Below are 19,741 nucleotides of genomic sequence, written 5' to 3' on the forward strand. Positions count from 1 at the left end.
CCAGAGCTGCTGTATGCAGTTTTAGTCATGCAGGGAAGTAATGTTACAGGCCGGGGACGTGACTGCAAGCGGGAGATATGTCAAACGGGCTGCCAACAATGTCTTATATTTGCAAAAGATCAGATAGGTCCCTGAGAAAAGGTGCCTCAGTCTACTGGCACAAAGTTTAACAACGTAGAATACACCAGCCTAGCAAAGTGTTAATCACCCAATTGTAACCAAATTATAAAGAAAAATAAAATTTCCAAAATAATTTAAAATTATAATAACAATTTAAAAAAGTGTCGAAATACCTAATTTCCGGCACATACTCCCCCACTGAAAGGCGGAGCCGGCGTAAGCAACCAACACTGAATATGAAATGATTGAAACCTGGTATACTTACCCTGTACCAGAATCGACTTAGTTAATCTACTTACAATACCTGATGAAATTACTAGGTAACATGGCCATTCAAAACAACTTAAAAAAATAAGTCACATGATTATTCATCATTTACACATAACTTTTTGTACTAGGTATCATAATTCTCTTATGAACTAAGTTACATTATTAGGCACTAAGTTTCATGTTTCTCTTATGAACTGAGTTATATATTCCTCTTATGGTGTAAGTGCTCTTATGTGTTAAGTGTTTTTATATACTAAGTAACTGCCGCAAAAACTCAATTAGTTTTTTAGGATCCAATCCATTGGTTTCCGGGAGATTGGTGAGTAGCCTTTCTGCTGAATGGGCGATTTTACTGTAGAAATGGGTTGTTTGACCTTGGCCAGGTGGTGGTGGGTGATTTGGTGCAGGATTAGGGTTGTGTGGAGGGAGGGGTGCTGCAGGCGCCAGAGGGAGGTACGAGGTTGAAGGGCTGACTTGGGGAATCTGTAGGTCTGGTTGGGGAATGGTTGTCATGGCGATGGACTGTGCAAACGAAGTCGCGGTGCTAGATGCACTTACCTGAGGTAGGGGTGAAATTTGCATGCCAATGTCCGCCGAGGGAGTGTGTAGTTCTGGCGTGGTCTGGAAGGATGAAAATGCTGACTGGAACTGGTAGTATGGGTTAAACGTTCCTGCCATGGTTGGTGGAAGGTACATTGGTTGGGTGAGATGGGAGGGGTGTGCAATGACTTGGGAATAAGTCGAGTGTAGGTGACCTTGGTGACTGGCTGAGGTACCGGCCTCGCGATAGAGGCGGAGGGAAACCATATGTGGGTGGATGGGTAGCCAATAGTAGTGATTGCAGAATGACTTGGAAACGGGATTGATGTGAAGGAAACCAGTAGAGGCGGTGAAGGCGGAGGCGGGGGCGATACTGGTAATGAAGACACCAGAGTGACCTTGGGCTGTAGTCCCGGTATTTCTGTCGGTGCCGCTTCAGGCTGTGTACTTGTACCAGGCATTTGTTCCTGAGGGCTGGGAATTATGTCAGTAATACTCTCGAAGAGGGGTTCCTCTAAGGTAATGAGTTTTGTATTCAATTTATGTGTGAGGTCAGGTATTTGTTGTCGGCATTTGTCAATTTCTTTGGTGTAGATACAATTTAATTTACCTCCTGTTAATACGGACAGGTTGTGGAATCTAGTGGCGACGTGGTTAAGTCGCATGATGATTCGTAATATGTTTGTTTTGTTTGTCTCGTTGTGAACATCATTAGCATAAGCGGCTATGTCTTGGAATTCACTACAGACAATATTGAACTGCTCTAGTGAATCAAAATTTACATTCCAAGCAACTGGCGATACTATTTTCTGGCAAATGGCTCTGAGTCGTTTCCTGAGCTCTTGGGCATCTCCTGAGGTCGGTTGTCCCCGAAGTGTGAGCTCATATATTATCTCGTCCTTAAGGAGATACTCCAGAGTGATCAGTGTTAACTTATTTTAAAAACTCTAAAGAAACATATAACTCTTACTCTAGGCTTACATACAATGCACAACACATTCTTAACTTAAACTTAAATTACCACTTAAACTATTTGGTTGCACCCTGACTCTACACAATCAGTGGATTGTGTTCTTATAACTCTATGCATTCCTGCCAACAGAGGGAGCAATGTCCTCACAGTTGATGAGGAGGGGTGAATGGCGAGGGGGGGGGGGGTTGGTAGCCTCATGCGGTCATGCACGCTTGATAAGGTTACCGCTGTCAACAGACGTGGCACGGCACTCAGGCCGTCGGGCGAGGTGAAAGGGGGCAGGGGTGTTTGTGACCTTGTGTGTGTCACGTCTGGTAATGTCTCTGGGTTGGGACAGCTGGGGACCACTGGGCAATGTCTTGCGCAAAACTAAGATTATTATTACTTATAAGGATTTAAAAATTAAAGTTACTTATATTTCTGCTAAATAATATATAAAGATGCCCGCTCAAATATTTATATTAAAAAATTAAATATCTAAAAATTTACTTTACTTTACATTATTTTTACTGGGATTGTTTTGAGACCAAATCACACACTAATAAAATATAAACCATGCTCTGCTACCATTTTTGTGCTGGTGATCTTTAAGGTTTCTCAAGGAAATGAGAAATGAACAGAAACAGGGTGTAATTCCATCTGAATATAATTACTCCATACTTAGGAAACTTATAACAGATATTAAAAAATATTAACATACAATATCAATTACTTACCATCAGTTGGGGTAACATTGGCCCTTTGAGGGTAACTTTGGCCTAAGACAAAAAAAATGTTAAACCATGTTACAACTCTAATACACATCTAATAAATATTTGGAAGAGTTGTAACATGGTTTAACATTTTTTTTTGTCTTGGGCCAGAGTTACCCTCAAAGGGCCAATGTTACCCCAACTGACGGTACTTAAAGAGCTCTCAAGTATATACTGAAAACAAAAAATATGGGCCGGCCCTAAATTAGATTATAAAAAGGTTTCATTAAAAATACATAAACCAATAAAAAATACAAATATGTTTAAATCATCCCAGTATATATTCTTAAAGTCCAGAAATGATGTTTATCTGAGGAACTTCGTCTGACGAAGTAATTTAAGAAAGTTAAAAAAAGGTTAATACATACAGTAGCACTGGAGGTCGGTGCTTCGCTTCCCGGAGATCAAATAGTGAACATGGCGCTAGGGTGCCTGTGTGTTGTTGAGGAAGGGCGGTCAAAATGCCAATTCGGCATCCGGCTCTTGGACCCTGTCTGCGAACAGACCGAATCAAACCTGATCAGAACTAGTACACAGACAGTTAGCAAACTGGGCAGAAAATGCCCGAAAAAAGGTAAGGGGAGGTTGGGGAATGTCGCAAATCGTAACTCACCAGACAGGGAAGTTGGCTTCTATTTTCTGAACTGTAACAAGAACGGATCTGCAGCTCGTGGATACGCGGCAGGCGCGGACGTTTCCCTCATTTAAAAGGAAAATTATTTTAAAAAAACTATTATTCATTGTACTATACAGACGAACTAAACTACTTAAAAAAATTACAGGGATAGCATCACTTATCTTATCGACTACATCATCGGTTGCGGCCGGATGGAAGTCTTGTAGTGTGTCTCGTTGATCCGCCGATAATCACAAACAGTCCGTCAGGAATCGGGACGCGAAGTATCTGGCGAAGAGCCGCGTCTCGTATTTAAAAGTAAATGTTCAATCAAAAGTGGTGGGAGAGACCGGGTGGTCCAGACCGGAAGTTTCCGAAGTTCCCCGAGTGGGAATCATAAAAAACTCTGACTTTGAAATCTCGAAGTTGGTAGCACTGGCCGATTTTAACGCTTGTTGAGGGGTGTCTGAAATATAAACGAATCGACTCGCCTGAGACTTTTGCTATAGCCTGGGGCTAAAGCCACAGTCGGGTGCTGCGCGCAGGGGGCCTACAGGGGAAGGTAGCTGTGAGGTTAGCAATGTTGCCACCAGATGACGCGGGGGTCAGCTTCATGAGCTGGCCACAAGAGAAGAAGTTACTTTGTCCGCTGCTAGATCTCGTGTGTGGTCCATACTTGCACATATTTTTTCTATGGTAAGTCGGCCTTGAAAATGGCCAACGCTTGGCGGGGTTTACAGGAGGACAATGATCCTGGGCTAAATTCTTAGAACCGAGTGGGTGCTGGGAGGGGTGGGGGGACAAAAATGCAACGACGCTGGGAACGAGCATCCTACCCGTGACATTCGAGGAGAGAACCTAAGATGTATGCGTGATGGTAAAAGCTATGGTAAGCTCGTCTCTGAGAAATGGTAACAACTCGTCCAGATCTGCTGTATGCAGTTTTAGTCATGCAGGGAAGTAATGTTACAGGCCAGGGACGTGACTGCAAGCGGGAGAAATGTCAACGGGCTGCCAACAATGTCTTCGATTTACAAAATATCAGATAGGTCCCTGAGAAAAGGTGCTTCAGTCTACTAGCGCAAAGTTTAACAACGTAGAGTACACCAGCCTAGCAAAGTGTAAATCACCCAATTGTAACCAAATTATAAAGAAAAATAAAATTTCCAAAATAATTTAAAATTATAATAACAATTTAAAAAACGTGTCGAAATACCTAATTTCCGGCACACTTGGCTGATTTACGTATTTGAATAACAATACCAAACCTGCATTTACAAAACATTATTTACCACAAATAAGTGCCATCATCAATGTTTTGTGTCTCATTGTGGGCATGGCACATGCTTCAATTATTCGCCTTTAGGGCACCTCCTTCCTACTCCTTGGATGCTCCCATGTTTTTAGAGCACTGAATAAAGGTATTTTGGGATTTTTTTATTATTTTTAAGGAAGAGACCGCACTCGTTTTGCAAAGTTTGTATTTTAATAAATAATGGTTGCCGTCGTTTGGGTTCTCGTGTTCGAGAACGGGCGTAGTACCTAGCGGGAAAACTGACTCTTAATAAAAATGTGTCCGGGAGGGTGCTAGGCTAGCTCTGTGTCTAACCAAAAGTTGGGTCGTTGGGTGCGAATGCCCCTGCGTGGCTTACTAGGACTGTCGGCGATGGTTGCGGTAGGAGGGTTTCCTGGCTTTTAACATGTTACAGGCCCTGTGCAGCATAACACGCTGATTCCTGGCTGGGTTAGAGAGACTCACACAATAACACACACAAATTCGGTTTTGTACTGTCGGTGACACGGTGCGCACGGAGTGTGCGGAGTGATCGTTTAATTGGTTCGAACAGTTACAATTACAGTTTACACTTACACGATGCAAATAGAATTACCCTACGAAATACATTAAATTAACACTGTGTGCTCTGACACGCTGTCACTAATCTTAAACCGTCATGCCAGTCGTGGTTAAGGGGGAGGTCAATTTGAGGCAGCCAATCCCGAAAATTGCTAAAGCGGCAGTACCTGGGTCCACCTGTGTGGACCGCTGCTCGCAGTTAAATTAGTGGCAAGTCCTATGTGTCGTTATTGCTGGTGCCTGTGCACTCGACTATTATCAAAAAGTCATTGGTGGCGGGAGTTGGCCCGTGCCGTATGCTGAACTGCCCTGCATAATGTTTCGTCCGGGGAGTTTATACTTAAGCGGCTGGGTTAGGCCCTACACTGTAAGAAGGACCGGGTACGCACAGGGAGTTTAAGCAACGAAAAGGATTTTAATAAATGACTATAGTTACCAGTAGTGAATTTCAGTGGAGACAAAGGATGATGACTCCCCATGGGACGCACGTCCGCCCCAGTCCGTGAGTCGCTCAGTACTAGCGTTTGCCCTTGGCACGAGGGGAGGCCTCAGCGTTCTCTCGCGCCAAAGTTTCTAAAGTTCTGTTATTCGGAAATTATTATTTAACTAAAAAGAGACTGTAAGCGGCTCTAAATTCATACATTAATTAACAAGGGTTAACCTAATTTGCAGATACTCTCTAAGAATTAGATTTAACATGATTACATAAATTAAGTTTAAATAATAAGAGTCACACCAGAAACTGTTCATGACTAGTTGACTGCTCCAGTGGGGAGTTATACACAAAAACTGGGAGGTCATAATTACGTTACACAATACTCTAATTAATTTAGGCTGAAGGCCGCAAGGGAGACACTCACAAATGTATTAATGTAATTTCACATGTGAGTGACCCGGGCACTCCTTCATCGCACTTTCCTTGGACGGGGTTTTTAATAAAAAGTGGCGTTACTATTAATCTGTGTCTGATTTCTAATGAACTGGGGTCGATGTGACTGATTGATTAAGAGATGGCCCTTCATTCTACCTGGTCCTCAGGGGCTCGCCTGACTCGGGTGGGCTATTGCTAGGGGTGCGTTCCGTTAGCGGGGTCGGATACTGGCGGTAGCAGGTCGGGCTTTGGGGTGGCCTTCGGTCGGATGACGTTTTGGTGTATTGTCAAACTACTTAAAACCAGCTATTATCAGGGTTGTGCTGGTCATTAATAAAATTCGACATCATACATTCCATTTTTAAAAAAGTCGGGCCTATACAAAAATAAGTAATCTTTAGACTACATTCATACAAATAATAAAATTTAATTTATGTTTTTCGCATACATAATGGGATCTTTTAAGGACAAACTTGTCTCGTGGAATTGCTTTTTGCCACAATTGCAAACATTGTTATCGTTTGGAACGCGGAATATCGCAACTTTCTCGTCCGACTTTGCCTGATAATTTGTTTTGCACCCAGGTGCAACACAATGGTTAGGCATTTTCACAATTACAACAATATACGCTTATTCTCTTTACTAACAATCAATGCTCCTTGCTCACAATGAAGTTACCGGCTTCCCGCCAATGCCAATGTGGAAACAATACTACATAACCTAATTTACCTAATTTATGAAATAATTCCCAAACCTATAAAACAAAAACATATCCAATTTAATACTGTATCGATATCCAGAGAATAATGCATTTTTAACTTTTAAATGAAAATTTAAATGATTATTATGTTGAGTTGTTCATAACAACAAAACTTAAAATACCATCGCAGAACAAGCAGCGCTACAGGTCAGCTGGTGGAGCGGAGCAGAACGACGGAGACATTAGGTGTGCCACTTTTGCATGCTGGCCTGGTTGGGGAGTTTTCCAGATCTCCCCTTCTTAGCAGGATTGTTAGACGTACCATTTTCATGGTACTTGTACCATAATTGGACCTAGTGTACTATGTACCATGGCGAGGTCGTCATAGTACGCAAATGTACCATAATCTGACTATCAGGTTTCTGGCGATTTTTGTTGTATATTATATTCGCCATATCGGCTTCCATGTAGATAAAATGTGCCCAGTGTATATTCTAATTTCGTAGTGTCGCCTGTTCACACGCCTGCTTACTTATCTGTAATATAATACTCCAACTGGGCTGCCGGGACTGTCAGATCACAAGGGAAGGGGGAAGGAAATGCGGGAAAGCTTATCACACTGAACATGAAACGAATTACAGTACATTGTTGATTGTTTTCAGTAGTTAGTTACCTCAACTCACCGGTGGAGTGATATCTGTTCCGTAATAATATTTTATAAAGTCGGAATAATCGGAATTATACATCAAAAGTTTATATTGCTAGCTGCCTTTTTAGTGTTTTTTTTTTTAGAGATTAGAGGTAATGTGTGCTAACATAATGAGTTCATGCAGAGAAGATAGTGATGATCCTGGAGTACATTCTCCTGTTAAGAAAAAATGTGCTCTCAAAAGTGATAAAAAAAACGTGTTCAGAAATATCGTCGGGAATGGGAAAAATTGGATGACATGAAACGGTGGGTGAGTCCAGTCCTGGGAGACTGTTTTAAAGCAAAATGTAAAATTTGTAATGTTGTAATGAAAGCTGACACATCTGTTTTAAAACTGCATGGAAACTCGGGCAAACATTCAAAATCTATGAAGGATGCGAACATTAAATCAGTAAACTGTATGAGTTCACGTCGACCCAAGTGTCTCCTAGGCTCCTTCAGGCCGTTATGCCTCATCAGCGCCCTCTCTTGCATTACCAGTGCAGTAGTGCAGTGTAGTGTTTACGATCAGGGACGCACCCGCGTGCGCCCTGGAACGTCCATAAACGACTACGTGTTTTGTTTTTATAATTTCTTCTATCTAATAATTATCGTGTCACTGTATTTCCTGTTGTAAATATTCACGAGCGTCTACGTTTTGGTTAATACTTTGTAATGTTGTCATAGTTCTTAACTTGTGTTTACATTTTGGTATAATAATTTATAATGTATTAACTTTTTAATAATTTGCATTTAAATATTTTTGTATATATTTTTAAGTGCCTATGTTAACATGTAGAACCGTAACCTGGCCCGCCGCGCGAGTCACGTCTCTCCCACGCCGGCCTGCTTACCCTTCCCCTCCTCCACAGCCCGCGCGGGCGGGCGGCGGAGTTGTCAGTTGCTATCATAGATAAGGGAGGGGATAGATGAATATCTTCCATAGAGCAAACATTGACAGTGCTTACAGCGCTCCTGGTGGCTGGACCTCGAACTAAATAAAAAAAAAACTACTGTGGCGGGCAGTTAAAAGTGCACTATTGAGACTTGCATTCCAACTTCATCAATGAATTTGCTTAACTGTAAGAGCCAATGAGTAATTAAATTTTACAAACAATAAATTCCATTTACCGAGTATACACCATAAATGAATGTCCTGTTTGCAAATTTTAATAAACATTGACATAAATTGTTAGAAGGAAAGCAAAATAAAAAATAAAACATTATGAGTTGAATTTCAAGCCTTAACTGTGCATTTTGAATTGCCCACCACATGTGTGCATGTAACTTGTTAGTTGAGATAAAATATTGTAATAATTTTATTAAAACAAAAATAGGTATATATGATACTGGTGACTACAAAAACAAGCAGTAAGATTGTACATTTGCAACAGCATAGAGCAAACATATTGCCAAATGTATAAAGGAGCAACTAGACAACTGTATACAATATAATTTATTTATTGGAATGTACATATAACTGGCAAAAAATTATTCACCATTTATATTGACATTGCAGAATAGTAAAACAGTTAGTACCTACACTATAAATGATATGATGTACTGTGCCATAAAAGCACAAATTCTATCAAGAAACAGTGATTGTACAGAATTTTAATGTTTTATTTGTTATTTGGATATTGTTGTGCAAATAATTAGTAAAAAAAAAAAATATGTGAGTTCTTACTGTTCATCATTTGTCCCGGTTTGTTAGGTCAGGTCAGTTACATTATAAGTAAATACTTTAAAACTAAACAACCCTTAAAATTAATTCATATTATTTTTAATGTCCGCTTAGTTTGAAAGTATTTATAATGTAACTGACCTGACATAATCGACCATTTTAATTAATTAGGCATTCACAAACACTCGGCAAAATAAAAAATGGCGGCGGTAAAATGATTGGACCGGTCTTGTATTACAAAATAAGAACGGCGATATCTCCTAAAGTATTTGGAATTTCTTATCTCCGCCGGGTTTAATGAAAAGAGGAAGTGAAAGATCATATAATAAAATTAATTGCGGATTTTTTAAATTTTCTTTCACAAATACCGCTTAACTAAATATTTACGGGGATGGTTTTCGAAAACAGAAAAATTGCAATAACTCCCATAATATGATGAATATCACATCCGATGGAACATATAATAAATTGTTGTGAAAACACAATTCTTTTTTGTCCAAACTAATTTTTTTATACAACCAACCATGATTGCTAGGGGTAGAAAAACAGGGTTTCCTGGACCAAAAAAAATTCATACCTATCAAAATCATTCAATTTTTTGATTATTCTTATAATTTTAATCTGAAACTTTTATCAAAAACAATTTTTTGATAACTCGAAACATTGCAGGAAGGGGTTTAAAAAACTGTGGTTGAATATAAATAAAAATTCGTAAGTTCAGAACTATGTAAGATAGCTGCCCGACCCAGCTTCGCACGGCTATACTAATGGAAAAAAATTAAGCCACATCTCCCATTTATAGTAATGGTAAATAAAAAAAAATCAGTGAAAATTTATTACAATGCTGTATAATGTACCGGAGAGAAAATTAATAGCACCGATAGTTTCCCGACTCGTGCATGCAACGCACAACTGATGTACTCGTACTTCGCTACGGCAGTCTACAGGCAGATCACTCTTGCGCCGCTCATTATACATGCCCCTCCTTGTGGGTACGCCACTGCCGCGCGATGCCCGTTGCCATGGAGATGCAGAAGGCATGAACAATGCAAAATCCTGTTCTCATGCAGACAAAGTACCCACTGTTGCCTGGTTTTAACCACCCATGGCATCTAATTTTCGGAAAATGTCATCCTGCGTAACATAAGGAACATTACTGTGAAGTTTCAAGTCTGTAAAATATATATACTTGAAAAAAAGGGCAATAAAAAACAAATTAAACACAGAGAGGAAAAAAAAAACAATAGTTTAGGTTTGCGATTTAAAGCGATAAAAAGTATTTAAATACTAATTGAACTATTATGACGGTACTGATTGCTTCGTTATTAATATCACACGGGTGTTTTTTACTTGTATGGGAAAATTAAGAATGATAAGGCATCTAGTGCGTGGCAACAATGTTAATAGGCAATAGGAAATAAACTTCTAGCGCCTGCGGCATTGTCAACACACACTTCGTACGTGTACTGCATGTTGTATCTAACCCCCTCCAACACATTTGATTCTAAATTGGACTTTTAGTAAGGATCCCTAATGTTATTGATAATATAATATAGCCTATAGCCTTCCTCGATAAATGTACTATCCAACACTGAAAGAATTTTTCAAATCGGACCAGTGGTTCCTGAGATTAGCATGTTCAAACAAACAAACTCTTCAGCTTTATAATATTAGTACATATAGATTTTAAATACCATCTTATTTATTGTTAAACATTGTATAATTGTGTACAACTTTTGTCTGAAACAGTTTTTTTTATACGACCAAATTTATTGCAAGGGGAGAAAAAAACAGGGGTTCAAGAACAAAAAAATTCATAACTCCCACATTAGGCACACTATCAAAACCGTTCGAATTGTTTATAAATCTTATTATTTGTATATAAAACTGTTACATGAAACAATTTTTGATAATACGAACAATTGCTGAAAGGGGTTGAAAAAACATGCCGACATGAACGAATACATTTGTAGTAACAAAAACAGATAATACTAGGGCATAAATTGGTATTACGAACCTGGCAATATGAGGGTTGGTACAGAATTAACAATCTGCACTAAAGTGACTGTTGCATATCCTGTAGACAGTGTAAGTATGCTCATTACTAATGAGAGCTAATTTCGGCGAAGCAATCACACGTTTCCAGTGCTGAAATCTTTCCACGTCACAAACACGAGGAAAAAGGGGGAAAAAATGTCAGTCAACATAAACAAAACAGACTATTAGCGCTCAAATTCACTCACGTGGGTGTACCTCGAACTAATTACACTGTAAGCGATTTTCCCATAAGAGATAGCTCACCATAGTTGCTATCTGGCTGCCGCACGAAGCAGACCTGCTTCACTCTGCTCCGCGAGAAGTAGCACGTTACGGAGTCCGGGTCGCAGCGTGGATGAAACGTCCGTCACCCGACGTGGTCGTCCAGGCTGTGACAGGCTTTCCAGTGATAAATCTCGTCAACAAGATCGCGTCTTCATTATTTTGTAATTCGCTCCGCTCGAGTCGCGCGATTTGCACTGCTGAATTCTCGCAACAAGCAAGTTCGTCACGGGACTGTCTCCGTAGTAATATCCGTCGCGTATAAGTTGCTACCAGTGTATTTCCGGGAGTCCGGGTCGCGGCGAGGGAGAACGTTCGTCCTGCAACGTGTCGGCCAGGCTGCGATAGGGCTTCGACGGAATAAAGTAGCCCGTGAAAACGAACAGCAACGTCTTCTCCTTTCAACCCTCTTCTTATCCTCTAACCTCTACAAGTTTCCCTCCCGGTCCCACATTTCCCGGTCCCGGCCACGTTGGCCTGAACTCCACCATCTCTCCGACTGGAGCTACGCGGGCAAATCAGGGCGAGATTCAGGACCATTCGCAACAGGGACTTAGGGACCGCAGGGCGAGGGACGTCAGAGTTTTTTCTTAAACCAGAGTAAATCTGTTACACCTCATCAAAACCAGGTAAAAGAAGCAGAAATAAGGATTGCAGCATATTTTGCTGCTCACAATATTCCTTTCTCTGCGATGGATCATTTAGTAGAAGTTATGAAACTGAATTTCCCTGACTCTAAAATAGCTCAAGGCATGGTCATGAAAATAAATAAGGCTACTGCTGTTGTGAAAAATGTTATTGGTGCTACACATAAACACGAACTTTCAGAAAAGTTGAAGCTGGTAAAGTTTTCTATTTTGACAGACGAATCAACTTATATAGGTGCTGCAAAAACTTTATGTGTTGTGGTGCGTTTTTATGATTCGTTTATTGGGCGAGTGGTAAGCCAGTTTGGGATCTCGCAGAAGTGTTTCCATCTTGTGATGCAGCCTCTGCTGAGTAAGGAGCAACAGGAGCACATCTGTAAGAGTTCATAATGAAATCGTTTTCTGATTATTGCATTCCAAATGAAAATATAATCGGTTTTGGATCAGATTCTGCTTCAACAATGGTTGGCGAACATAATTCGGTGGCAAGTCGTTTGAAAAAATCTTGTCCAGGGATAATTGTAATGAAATGTGTTTGCCACTCTCTTCATCGGTGTGCAAGTGAATCATGTGAATGTCTGCCACGTATATGTGAAGATCTCGCAAGGAAATGCCGTGCAAAACGGCAATCTCAACTTTCAGAGTTCCAAAAATCTATGGAAATCAAGGTGCACAATGTATTACACCCTGCACAAACTAGATGGCTGTCTTTGTTTGCTGTAGTGGAGAGGGTAATAGAACAATGGGAGGCATTAGGCATTGCTTTTATTCTTCTCAGATAAGTGGCAAGAAGACTGTACCATTGCTGCCGAAGAAATATTCAATGCTCTCCGGGACCCATTCATGAAATTGTTTTATCTTTTCCTGAAGTGGGTACTTCCAAAGTTTGTTTCAGTGAATAAGTACTTCCAGTATGAAAAAGTACTACTTACTATTCTAAAAGAGAAGATGGTAAGTTCCTACTGGGAATTACTTTGTGCACATATGGAACAAGACTGTGGCACACACACCTCTGTGGTCTATCTGTCCGGAGTCTGAACAGCATTTTTTTTTGCAAATTCAAAACATGTATCTGATCGAAAACTTACGAACGAAATGTCGAGACTTCCTCATAAAAGGGTGTCAAGGAATAAAAAGTCGAATTGATTTTGCAGATCCCATGTATGATTCCATTTCTACATTGCATCCAAAGAAAGCTTTGTCGCAGAAGGAACGCATTACAACTCCATCTCTTCTTGATCTTGCAAACCATGTAAAGAGAGCAAAGCCTCTGGAGATGTGCGAAATGCAACAAATTGATGATGAATGAAGGCGCCTACCATTCAAAACTTTAGCGGATGATATCGCTAAAGAGGAAGAACCTGACAAGTTCTGGGATAAGTTGCTGAAATTCAAGAATGAAGATGAAAATATTTTGTCTACAGCATTGCTTAATTTTGCTCTCACAGTATTATCTCTTCCCCACTCGAATGCTGATTGTGAGCACATATTTAGTAAAATAAATGTCATCAAGACCAAGACCAGGAATCGACTTGTAACAGAGACTGTTAATGGAATTGTGCTAGCATCACAGTGTGTGAAAGAAAAAACTGGTGCTTGCTGCAGTAATTTCCAGCCATCTGACGAGATGTTGAAGAGGATGACAGCAGCACACCTGTATCCCGAATCTGATTCCAAGGAACATCCTACATACGATAACACACCAACTGTCACAGACATAGTTTCTTTTAATTCTGATAGTGAATAATCATTGTGCCAGTGTTTCAGTGCCAAACGTTCGTAATTTAGTGATTTTAAAAGCATGAGCTAATTTATATATCATTTATAGTTTTTTTTATATCATTAGTGTAAAATTCAATCATGTGTTGAGCAATGAAAACTCAAAATTTTGATTTGAGACATTTTTTTATGTACCATATTTTTTACCAATGTACCATAATTTTGAATGCGCAGTACCATTACAGAAGCACTGTCTATCTAACATCACTGCTTCTTAGACCGTGCCCATGGTACTCTTAAACTTTGGTATTTTAATAGCTGGTGTTTATGAGAGTTAATTAGGGAAAGATCTCAATGTATGTTTTGTATTTCGATTACTTTGGACTGTTGCGAGTAATTGTCTTAGTATTAAAAAAAACACCGTAAATTACATTTTTTTAGTAATCCAGTTAAAACAACCAGCAACCAGTATGACAAATTCTTTAGAAAGTTGTGTGAGAGAGAGCTGAATCAAAAAAATGATAATCAACAATTTACTCCCAAGATATATTCAAGGTAAGTAAAATAGTCACATAATAGTAATTTAAATGATATAAAGTTATATTTTAGTAATTTAAGTGAAGTAAATTTACATATATAAATAAAATAAACAAAAGCTTTTGAAATTCCCGCCAACAACGTTTTTTGTAGTACCAACATAATAAAAAACAATTTGTAACAAGTTTTGTGTTCAGCAGTTGGTGAAACGGTAGGGCCGACTTCGGGTATATTCGGTGAACAAACGAGCTCGATAAGATTCTCGCCGATTACCGTTGAGTTACAACTCTTAAGAAGAGTCTAGCGACAGCAACTACCTTCCTGCAACTGCCGCACCGCTTACGCTCGTTCCGGGGCCGGCTGCCGCATCGCTCACGCTCGTTCCGGGGCCGGCGGCACGATCATATATGTCATTTGAAACCTCTATTCGTCAAATATGACCTCGTAGCTGAGCGCTTAGCGGTGCTATAATTTAATCGTAAGGTTGCCGGTTCGAATCCCGGCAGGTGCGAATTTTTTTTGTACTTGTAAAAATAAATACGAGCACATATAATTTCAAAAGTAATAAATATATTTGAATAATGAATGCAAATAAAAGTAAATTTATTAATTAAATTGTAATTTTCAGATAAGGACATGATAACTAATGATCAATTAGGTTAGGTTAGCTACATTATAAATACTTTAAAACTTTGTGGACGGTTGATTTGGTTAGGATAGTTACATTAAAGATACTTGGAAATCAAACATCCAGGGGGTAGGCGCTCCCGATCGGCCAACTTCGGAGAGGATCGGCATTTGCTGCCAGTTGCAGGACGGTAGCATTGCTGTCGCTAGACTCTTGTCAACTAGTGATGGGCAGAACGGATCTTTTGGATCAGTGCCGTGAAATGATTCGTTCAGAACGATTCGTTCATCTCGGTCAATTCGTTCTTTTCTGTGTATAGGATCTGGCTCTTTTATCAGGTGTCGTAACTCGTTCATCCTTTAGAGTATTACGTACGTGTTTTTGTATTTGAATTTGAACATTGCTTTCCGTAACCAGTGAATCACAGTTGCGTATATGAAACAAGATTATTTATATTTTATTACTTTTTAAGTTACAAATATTAATATATAGGCTATTTACACTCTAGTGACAGTAAAGTGTTTACATGTAGACCAACACATTTAGAGAAAAAAGACAAAAATTTAATACTACTACTGCGATTCAGTATGAAGAGAAACAAATGAAGTACATTAATTAACCCAAAAATGGTAAATGTGAACATTTGTAGTTACTTTCCCTGTTATTTTTTAATTCATACTGTTTTTTTTTTTTAGTTTTTTATTTCCAAATTTGTGTATGTGAATGTGAAAAAGCAATTTTAAACCACTACTTAACAGTTGACATTTTCAGGTATAGATACTTTTCATGTTACCCTATTTTATTTGATCAGTTATCGTTTGCTCTTGTGAACATGCATACGCTGTGATTACTAATTCTTCAGACTCCTGACGTCATGAATCATTTCACGAACGAATCGGACCGGGGCGTGGCCGGTTCTCTCATCTCGTTCTCTCGTTCTCTCGTTCTCTCCGCGTTTTCGTTCTTCCGAATCTTTCAAGGTACCGGCTCTCAAAGAGCCGGATCTTTACATCGCGAACGAATCGCAAGATTTCGTTCTCTCAAAGATTCGTTCTTTTTGAACGAATCGTTAACGAACGACCCATCACTATTGTCAACTCTTATCCTTTATATGCTCTTTGACTTTGGTCACTGTGTCTCTGTTTATACATTTTCAAAACACAGCATTTTAGTGTTTTAGTAGTGTCGACTGACGAAGTGTGAATATTATAATAATAAGTCATGGCAGGAAGTCATACTGGAGTTAAACTTTCTAAAGCAATTTTAGATATGAAGGTAGATATTTTTGGTCTTGAAAATATATAACTCCTGCAGTTTAACCTATGAGACATCTTTTAACCCAATCATGAAGGGCGGTCTTTTAAGTTAAATTTAGCTCATGCATTACATTCGTATATCTGAATGTGCCAACAGTATTAATTTAATTTAAAGGGTTAAAAAGAGCTATTAATTCATAGCGAAGGATATAAATATATAAACTAGCGGATATTGGGAATAAGCAAATGAGTTGAATGAAAAGTTGGTTAGGTTAGCTAGATTAATAACAGGTTATATGTTAGAATGTAAATACTTCAACGATATTTTGTAGGTATTATTTATGTAGCCTACCTAATCAAAAAACATTCCACGTAAGTTAATCATCTTATTTCCCAGAAGCACATACTCAACAATCAACTGTCAAAATTTGTGAAAAAACTTGTAAATTAATTTAAAGGTAACCCAATTGAGTGAATGAAAAGGGTTTTTAAAGGGGGAAGAGAGGAAGAGTTTGTCAGTGAATTTGATAGCCTGTTAAATGAGTTTTCTTGTATGTTTGAGGCCATTTTTTCAGATATTTATAGAATATAATCACTAGGAATGTTTGTAACCAAGAACATAGTTTGGAAAATTGGTGTAAGGTTGCATTGACAAGCATAGACTTAATTCCAGCCTGCCTGAGCAGGCTTGAACAGAACAAAAAAGAACTTAAAAATGATTTAGCAGCAATGCTGCACTTGAGTGCCCACCACTTGCTGTCTGTGGTGACATACAAGATAGCTCTACCTCTATACATGACTATGATCCCAACAGTTCCTGGCACACTCCACTTAGTCCAATAAACCATAAACCACACAACAATCCCATTTAAAGTGAATATTGAACATAACTGAAATTACATTAAAAATCGCTGTATTTTTTAAAGCAAGTCTTGGCAGCTAGTATCAAGCAAACAGTAGGGTAGTGGCAACACGATGAGGGATATCTTTTGTGGAAAACAGTCCCGGCTCATTTGAAAAACACACTTTTTTCCACCTTTTTTGATTTTGAACCAACTTAAAGGGGTAAAAATTTTTTGGGGCGAAATCCTTTTTGCCCACTTCTGGTCTTCACTGATTGTGGCGGCCGTGTCACTGCACAGGCTGCCTAATGTAACATAAATGAGTTTCTCAGAATCCAGTAGGAATTTTCAAATGCTGTTTTCAGGTTAAATAAAGGAAAATCTGTAGAGTTGAAAAACACTTAATTTGGAAAAAACATTTTTTTTTTACAGTAAAATTTGACTTTTAATTATAATTTTAATAACATATAAAAACATATGGTAAATATGTAGAGTAGCGGTATATGCGAAAAAAAAATGCTAAAAATCTGAAAATACTTTTATTCTATGCTCTTTCACTTCCTCTTTTAAAATCAACCGGCGGAGATAAGAAATTCCAAATACTTTAGGAGATCTAGAATTTTTTAATTTTGCAATACAACACCTGTACAACCATTGGAACGCCGCCATGTTTGTTATTTTGCCGTGTGTTCGTGAATGCGTAATAAATCAAATGGTCGATTAGGTCAGGTCAGTTACATTATTAATACTTTAAATCTAAGCCGACATTAAAAATAATGTGAATTAATTTTAATGGCTGTTTAGTTGTAAAATATTTATAATGTAACTGACCTGACCAAACAAACCCCGACAAATGTTGAACATTTAACAACTCACGTAAATTTTTTTTGTTACTTATTACTTGCGCAACAATATCCAAATAAAAAATAAGACTTTAAAATTAGAAACGTTAAAAACCCACCTAAGTTGGAGGCGGGTACATTTCCTTTGCCATTAGAAGGAAATGATGTAGTCGTTCACCTACGTCGCGATACCTCTGACGGAACATTAATAAATAAATAAATAATCACGTATTGGTTCATTTGAATACTGGCTAATCACAGAACTGTCACGTAACAAAATTGTCCAATAAGAAACATAATAGATACTCGTAAACCAGAAACAATGGTGATCGCCGCATGAATACCCAGGTATTGTGATGAAAATTAAAAAATTCGATATCTCCTAAAGTATTTGGAATTTCTTATCTCCGCCGGTTGATTTGAAAAGAGGAAGTGAAAGAGCATAGAATAAAAGTATTTTCGGATTTTTAGCATTTCTTTTTGCATATACCGTGACTCTACATATTTACCAAAAATATTATTCTTGCATAACACACAAAATACTTACATCTTTATAACCAAGCAAAGTGTCACTATGTTAAGCATTTGGACTCTTGTTTGGGAGATAGGTTTCTGGTTTTGAATCATGGTTCACACATCCTTATTTAAATTTTCCATGATTCCCTAAATCACTCCTGGAAAATGCTGGAATAGTTTCATTCTCTAGGCCATGATCAATTCCTTCCACCTCACCAACAAAACATTTATTTTGTAAGTATCTTGTGTTTCTAATTACAGGCTTTATTTTTACCTGTATTACTGTTTTACAACCATCTTTGTATATTTGTATCTGTATACATTTATTATTTTAGGCTACATTTGTACTTATAATAGTTTTTATTACTTAATGTCTGTACTTTTTTGTATATTTAACATTTGAATTAACTGTGGCATGTCCATACCATTGTGAAAAAAATATATGTGGTCAAATGGATAAAAAAAAAAAAAACAAACAATTAAATTAATATTTGTTTGAAATATACAAAATGTCTAATGAAAATATGAAATGTAAGCATTTTAGACATGTAGGCCTGTTCATTTTGAGAGAATGAATGAACTGTAACTGCTTCAAACTCCAATGAAAAAATGTAATTTCTTTGTGGTTGAGTTTTTAGGCTGAATGTGCATAAACAATGCAAGGGAAGGTGGACCTTATCACTTAGCTTCTTTTGTACATGCTAGAAGGGGACAGTAAGCTGACTGTGCAGTATTCCTTGTGACACATTAGGTCAATCAGTTGCATTCAACTGCTTCTTCTGTTGCTGCCCAGAGATTTCATTGAGGATGTTTTGTATTTTTCTATATTTAATGTCAGCTATCCATTTAAAGACTTGGGTATGTACACTTAGGCACTAAATTAAAACTGTTGTACAGTCTTCAGATTTTTAAATTTTCTGATAAAAGACTTGGCTGCTAATTTATTTACTTTTACCAACAGTATTTTTGGAATTTAGATATGTGCCTGATTAAAAAAGTTAATTGTGAGAATAAACACCAGTTAAGACTGCACATTTGCAGATTCATAGGCTTACATGCTAGCATTGCTATTTCTGTTGTGGTGTTGCCTTTGATGTTACATGGTATTATTGTCTTTTAACTTCACGTACTTTTACAGTAGCGTTATTTAAATTTAGTTTTTTTCAGTTGAACAATGATAGTTTTCATAATGCATTTTGCAGTTCATGAAGAGAAGCAAAGAGAAAGCACAGAAAGAACAAGATAAGGAAGACAGCGAGTTAATGTTCTCAGATGTAATTACTGACAAGTTACGACAGGGCGCGTAAGTGTGTGTTCTTGGTGCTAAAACATGTGAGTTATGCAGATTGTGTAATAAATTTTAAGT

The 19,741-nt window shown here is 38.2% G+C and overlaps 1 protein-coding gene across 1 annotated transcript in view; it reads left to right on the forward strand.

Annotated features, from left to right (window-relative positions):
- The first annotated feature begins 15,977 nt into the window (after positions 1-15,977).
- Positions 15,978-19,741, forward strand: part of LOC134527368 (M-phase phosphoprotein 6) — a 36,593-nt gene continuing 32,829 nt past the window's right edge. The window contains exons 1-2 of the mRNA XM_063359990.1: positions 15,978-16,194; positions 19,578-19,678. Coding sequence (XP_063216060.1) covers positions 16,141-16,194; positions 19,578-19,678 — 155 coding nt within the window. The 5' untranslated portion in view covers positions 15,978-16,140. The remainder of the gene's footprint in view (positions 16,195-19,577; positions 19,679-19,741) is intronic.

The sequence above is a fragment of the Bacillus rossius genome, chromosome 1, assembly GCF_032445375.1.
Source record: "Bacillus rossius redtenbacheri isolate Brsri chromosome 1, Brsri_v3, whole genome shotgun sequence".
Lineage (NCBI taxonomy): Eukaryota > Metazoa > Arthropoda > Insecta > Phasmatodea > Bacillidae > Bacillus > Bacillus rossius.